This window comes from Trichoplax adhaerens, genomic scaffold (assembly GCF_000150275.1).
Source record: "Trichoplax adhaerens TRIADscaffold_8 genomic scaffold, whole genome shotgun sequence".
NCBI lineage: Eukaryota > Metazoa > Placozoa > Uniplacotomia > Trichoplacea > Trichoplacidae > Trichoplax > Trichoplax adhaerens.
In genome coordinates this window covers 1,686,394-1,693,279 of record NW_002060950.1, presented here as the reverse complement: position 1 = coordinate 1,693,279, position 6,886 = coordinate 1,686,394, and the positions used below count along the sequence as shown (strand labels likewise).

General features: G+C 34.6%; 1 protein-coding gene across 1 annotated transcript; it reads right to left on the bottom strand.

The window, feature by feature from the left end:
* Positions 1–1,715: 1,715 nt before the first annotated feature.
* Positions 1,716–6,886, bottom strand: TRIADDRAFT_64121 (uncharacterized protein; the record flags this gene model as incomplete). Its single annotated transcript, XM_002114566.1, has 12 exons — positions 1,716–1,940; positions 2,031–2,133; positions 2,249–2,312; positions 2,398–2,461; positions 2,608–2,701; positions 2,799–2,890; positions 2,991–3,188; positions 3,292–3,477; positions 3,598–3,859; positions 3,942–4,084; positions 4,832–4,917; positions 6,640–6,886. The coding sequence occupies 12 exons, from the start codon at positions 6,884–6,886 to the stop codon at positions 1,893–1,895; spliced, it is 1,587 nt and encodes a 528-aa protein (XP_002114602.1). The 3' UTR covers positions 1,716–1,892.

Sequence of the window (6,886 nt, the reverse complement as noted above, 5' to 3'; positions counted from 1 at the left end):
AGAAATGCGAGGATGCGTACTGCGATGATGCCCCATCCGCTGCCCGCGAATGTACAGTACAATACATTGTAAAATTTGTAGTACAGTACTGTACAGTACAGTACAGTACAGTACAGTACACAACGTCGCCTTTGTTGAACTGTAACATACTGTACTGTACTGTACAGTATAGTACTCTATACAATACGATACTGCAGGAGTACAGTACTGTAATGTTTGCGTCACAACAAAATAGGCGAATTAGCTTCGAAGATTTCAAAAAATGAAAATATAAAAGACGTCATGCATACCATTACGTCTCACTACAGTACTGTACAGTACAGTACAATACAGGGCTATTCAATTCAGCGTACCAGTACCGTACAGTATAGTACTGTACTGTACGTACGCGTTACGTGCTTGTTTGCTATGTTTTGTAGCAAAACAAGTTACTGTACTGTACTGTACTTACGGTGCAGTGCGTGTACTGTATACTGTACAGTGTACAGTACATTACGTATACCGTACAGTACTGTATATTACCACCCATAAATATGCATCATTATTATATACTGTATTTATTATTTAAGTAAGAAGGAAAGCATTTAATAAGCAATGCACAAGTACTAGTACGAGAACCTGGGGTTGTTAAAGTGTGTATGCTACTATGCAACATCATTTTACAATTAATTAATTAATAGTAATAATAATAATAATTACTGTATAATCGGACAACTTGAATGAAAGTGAGAGCGAACGCTTAGTGATGAAGTTTATACCAGATATAACAAATCCGCGTTGGTACTTATACTTTTTCTTGTCTAGTGAGCTGGATAAAATAAATAAAAATTATTTTACACGTATCTAGGTAATACTACTTTTTCGGTCTGCATAGTCTGTCTGACTGTTAGCACACCACTAGATACACCTACTAACTGATCATAATAATTATAAGTAAACTTACCAATTCAATTGAATTGATTAATTTTAGTAATATGCACGTCCTACTACAGTTGTAAACAGTATGGGCGATACTTCTTGCAATCGGATTATGCATGTACGCGTACTCATATACTGCAATACGATCTAATTCCATGTTAACCATTTGTACCTTTATTTTAATCGATTGTGACCATATTAATTTTTAAAAGGGTGAAAATTTGAAATGCAATTTTAAAATAGCTAATACCGTAGGTAAAAGATAGCACAGTCAACATTTATACAAATGTAAGTGAACCTTAAGATCTCCATCAGATTAATTATAGTAGTGAGTATGCTGTACAGTAAATATGCTTTCTGTGCGATATTTGTGAAATTTTTTAGTGAAGAAGTGATATAATTATCATCTCTGATAAGAGTGCACGATTTCAAAAAGTTTCATTCATTACAATTATACATAACACGAAGAAATAGATGATCTTGAAAAGTAATATTATCTAAATTGCCATTGGTTATGGTATCCTTAACTGATATTAAAGATAGGTCCTAACAAATTACTAACTGTAAGGAAATTTAATTTCACTTTAATAATACAATCCTAGTGTCTATGTGATTATGATACATACTGCGATATTACAGTTCAGTGTAGACGTATTTCATATATTTATATAACTTTACAGTATCACATATATATTGTACGTATATATTTTTATATATCATATCTATAAATTATTATGACCTATATAATTTAATGGCAAAGCTTCAAAAGTAAACATTATAAAATAATTACATTACGGCTTTTGAATACAATTTGTAGCATGGTATATTCGTACGTATACATCTATGTATATATATGTAGAATATACTAGTACTGTATGTACCACAGAGATAAACGCCGTAAATTAAATCTGTACAGAAGTACTGCAGGGAATATTATATCGATATAGTAATGACTCTTGATAAAGACATGAGAATCATTTCTTAATAGCATCTCCACGGCATATCGGACACGTCCTATTCGTCTACAAACATTAAAGTCATCCTTATATAGCAACTATTTAATTTAAACAATCATTTTAACTATAATGATGTAGATTTACAGTTCTACATACCTTCAACCAGCGGTCTATACAACTGGTATGAAACTCATGTTTGCACATTAAAACCCTGAGGCAGTCGATATCTTCAAAGTCTGACATACAAATGACACATCCTCTACAAGATTGAACAGTATTGATATCGTAATTCTTTGTCAGTTGGGAAAATTTCAGTTTAGATAATCAAATTGCTTACAAGTATTGAAGCTAAGTTATAAATGAAATGTACAAACTTCGAAGCTTTCTTCTCTTCTTCAGGTTTATCTGCATATCTGAATGAAGGAAGCGATTCTATTTCTACAAATTTATTGAAGATTGGAATTAGTAAATGTAGCTCTTATGAAAATATTACGAAATGATAAAATTTTCACAAAATGCTAACCAGTTTTAGACAGACCACGACGCTTATTGTCTCCTACGCCATCTCCGAATCCAGCAAACATTGTCTAGTTCGTAAATCAAGACTTATTATGAAAGCATACATGTTTGGAACCATAGTACATCAGTACATACACAGACACAGCTTGTAATGCGTATAGTTATGCTATTTTGTAGAAGAAGTTTACATATTAACAGTTTTCTCTTATCTGACCTCATAGTTACCACTCTGAGAGTCTAAGCGGCTACTTCGACTATCAGGCAACCAAAAAAAGGCATGCACGGGAGGGGAACTAGAGATGGTATTCCTAACCAGCATCACATACAATTGAAATTTAGATACTTTCTACCAGTATCAATTTATTATAATTTATAATAGAAGCTTATATAGGTTTTATAGCTTACACAAATCTCATCATTGATCCTTGTTGATGTGGGCTACGAGGGGGTAATGGACGGAACGACATGTTATTGGTGCCTTGTTGCACTTGTACAACCTAAAAAATAATTCATACTAAATTAACTACAAGAAAGACTATTATAATTAATAATATACGAACATAGCAAAAAAATGTTCTATAAGCGTATTTTGCATACCGGAATAGGAACAAAACCAGGTGAAGTTGTTATAGCTGACGGTAGAATGACATGCTGATGAAATGTTCCACTAGGAAGATAGGTATGCATCATAACAGGGTTATGGCCATGATACGGAGTCGAGCGATAGTTAATAGGCCTATTCCATGATTCAGTATGCACTGAGGGAGTGACATTATTATTTATCTCGTAGGGTGTCTAGAAATAGCGAGAATAGCCAAAAATTTCGATACCATTAAGTTTATATCTAATATGTAGACATGTTATAAATAAAAAAATCTGTGAAAAAACCGTAGCTTACAGAGCCAGCAAATGGCGGATAGGGTAGTGACTGAAGAGAATTATGAGGAGCTACGTTGTTGGTGAAGTGGTCGACATTACTGTTAGGAACAATAACTTCAACGGGAAACATTGGATTATTTGCCATTGGTGGTTGAATTGGCCCAGTCTGCATATCAAGTGACGGTAATTGATGACTCTGTAATGTCTACAAAAATAATAAATTAAGACACCGATTCTGATCTATCCTAATTATGTCTGCTATGTATACAACGTGTCTATGTTTATGTAAAGTCAATCATAGAATTATCACTTATAGGATACATACATCTGGTTGTTGATAATGTTGACGGTTAAGGCAAATATAAGGAAGCGACGGCCAGACAGAATTTCCTTCCGCACGAGCACCGTCGTGATTAATAACAGGAACATTATAGCCGTAAGAAAGTGAAGTATTATCAGCAGCCAATGCGGGGTCCGTTGTATGTTGCGGAGTGAGACCAACGGAAGCAGCACGAGCAGTTTCAACTTGAGGACCAACAATAGGTACTTGAGGAGTTGGCCGATTGCTAGCATCAGCGATTGCTTGACTACAAATATCATAACATCAATGATAACAATAAACATGTAATCTTGTTGATTTGATAGTTCATATATCAGAAAACAACTAACCTCCGTTCCTGGCGAGGAGGTACGTAACCTTGCCTTTCGCGATTCTGTAATGTCCGACCATATCTACTAGTAGTAGATGAATTGCCCGCACTTCTGTCAGCTGCCTCACTCCTTGGTGGAATCTCTAGTCGAGGACGCTTTGCCTGCAATATGAAAATCATAATGTATTAGCCAAAAGGGTAAACTGTCAATGGATTATTAAACTATAGCGCAATGATTGTTAAATCTGTTACTAAGCCGTAACTTAGTATGACGTAAGCAGAGATTAATGGACATTATCTGACTTTCTAATAAGAATATGCCACAGGATAGCAGATATGTCGTCATGCCGAAATATAACGTAAGGATTTTGCTAGTTTAAACAATGCAAACTTATACCGTACACTTAATCGTTAGCAGTGTAGCAGTAATGAGAAGTAAAACTTGTGCATTAAGACATTTTAACTTTCTTTTATACTTTATAACGTACGGTTAATAATTTGCTCTAAATATTACAACAGATTAAAGTCTTATTTAGCTTTATAATGCATACTAGTAAAGATTATATTTTTGACTTTTCTATTGAAGCGCTAGGATAAGATTTGTATAAGTAGTACGCTGCATTATGTATTATATTCATCTTCTAGGATTTAAAATCACTACTAGTCTAACTAGATTGTAATCATTGAGAGTCTTCATCAGGAGAAAGGTAAGGGGTGAAATGAGACTACGATGCGGTATATCAAGAACTTATAGATGCTTCTATTAAATAGACCATTACTATAGACTACAGCTTGTAAAAACATTCACTATAACATTGTATCTGTACCAATTGATACAAGTACAAGTAAAAAAATAATGAGCGCAGCATGAGCTCCAGTTGTCAATTACAGTAGATGGAAACTACTTACATTCAAACGACAATTGTTCTCGTTACTGGCATAGCTGTGACGTCGGACACTGGAAGATGAAGGTCCAGCAGATCTATCCGTGACTTCTAAAAATAAAATAAATCAGATTAAATTAGTTTTAAACGACATTCTAGTTATTCTTGTGTACAAATGTACTGTACGCGTATGATGTGTCATACAGTACAATAGACATTATTAATAAAAGTCGTCGACCATCGCCATGATGCCGCATACAGTTCCGTATGGAGCATAATACAATAACAAAAAGAGAACATGGTTATCGTGTGCCATATTGATGGAACATTGGATCGTCATGCGTAAACGCATGCGCAAATGCATACGCTAAGTCGATAAGTATATTGATATTATGACGAACTTATTAATAAATAATAATAATAATGTTTTCGACTGTAAAATTCAATTCTCGTCTACGGTATAGTACACACTGAGTACAGTACAGTACAGTACTGTACAGTATGTTGTGATCCTTGAGATTAACATTTACTACGGTAGAGTACTGTAGAGTACTGCAGAGCGTCCCAACAAAAGTGTCAAGATACTGACGTACAGTACTGTACTGTACAGTACAAGTACTGTAGGTACAGTCATCAGCCGTACTGTACTGCACTGTACTGTACTATTGAAAGATTAATGTTTATTGTGAAAAGAAAAATAATAAAAAAAATTGAAAAAGGAATACAGTACAGTACTGTATAAAACAAGCGTGTACAGTATGCTATATCGTTCAAAATCCGAAATTAGCCAATTAAAAACTCTAGTATGTATAATGATCATGAAAAGCAAGAAGTAAATCCAATACAGACTGTATGCTTTAGCACTGCATTGTGTATAACAAGGCACAAGACTACCCCCTAAAAAGTACGAAGCCAGTTTTTTCTCTGTTAATTTACTGTTTCAAGCTTTTTTGTGTCCTGCTGATCATTCGTATGGTGCGGCCGGGAACTTGCGTAAGAGAAAATTCAGGACAACTACGATTTCATCAACAAAACAATACACTACTAAACATACAGTAGCACGATGTGGATTGTGCATGTTCACTTGGTAATCTTCTGCAGAAAACTTCATACATTCATACTGTACAAGGTACAACATACGTACATGTCACTTGTAAGGACCCCAAAATAATAGTGCTTAATGAAAAGGCTTGATACGCCTAATGAGCTTGTTATGTTTTAGTTTTTTTGCTGCATTGTCCGCGACAGATAGTCTTCAGTGCCCACTACGCAATAATAATTCAATGTTATTGACTAATAATAACGCGTACTGTACATACATTCAGTGCTATATTTAACTGCAGTTATCGGAACTTGATTCTTTATGGTTATAACCGTCAAAAAAAAAAAAATTAGAAATCGTTAAAAACAGTTCATTGTCAGTCAGCTTCTGATCGAGTGGCATGCAATTTGTGTGCCACTGTACAATGTACATGATACAATCATAGTGGTCTTACGGCTACGGCTGTAGCAGCAGACATAAAGTATATCGAGGATAACAACACTAATACATTTTCCGCCGGTGGAGTGTTCAATCTCCAACATTATTGAACTTCCAATGTACTGCTGCTTGGACATGTTTGGAACAGTTGATTACCCAAATTGTTACTTTCCTTTGCTCTTAACCCTACAGTATGGGGCCGTGCAGTAAAAGTCGATGCTTCTTTTCATAATTTCCGAATTGCTCAATTTTATAGCATAAAATAAAATATCAATTTACGCGTGTACTAGTCCAAAATAATAACAACAAATAAGCAAAGGAATAAGGGATAGTATTCACTACAGTAGTCATACCTTTGATGGAAGATGATATTTCTTGGCCTTTCGATGTCGACATAATATATTTACTATGGATATCTTGACTTGCGAATGGCCTAGTCCTATCACCTAAGTTATTACCAATTGATGAAGTTTCCTCTTTCTTAACTTTAGTCTTTAAAACTTTAGAGAGACCATCATTCAATTGCGATACCGACGAAACGTTAGAACAGACTTTGTCTTTTTCTAATTTCTTATTTGAAGAACTGCCAGTAATGCGCAT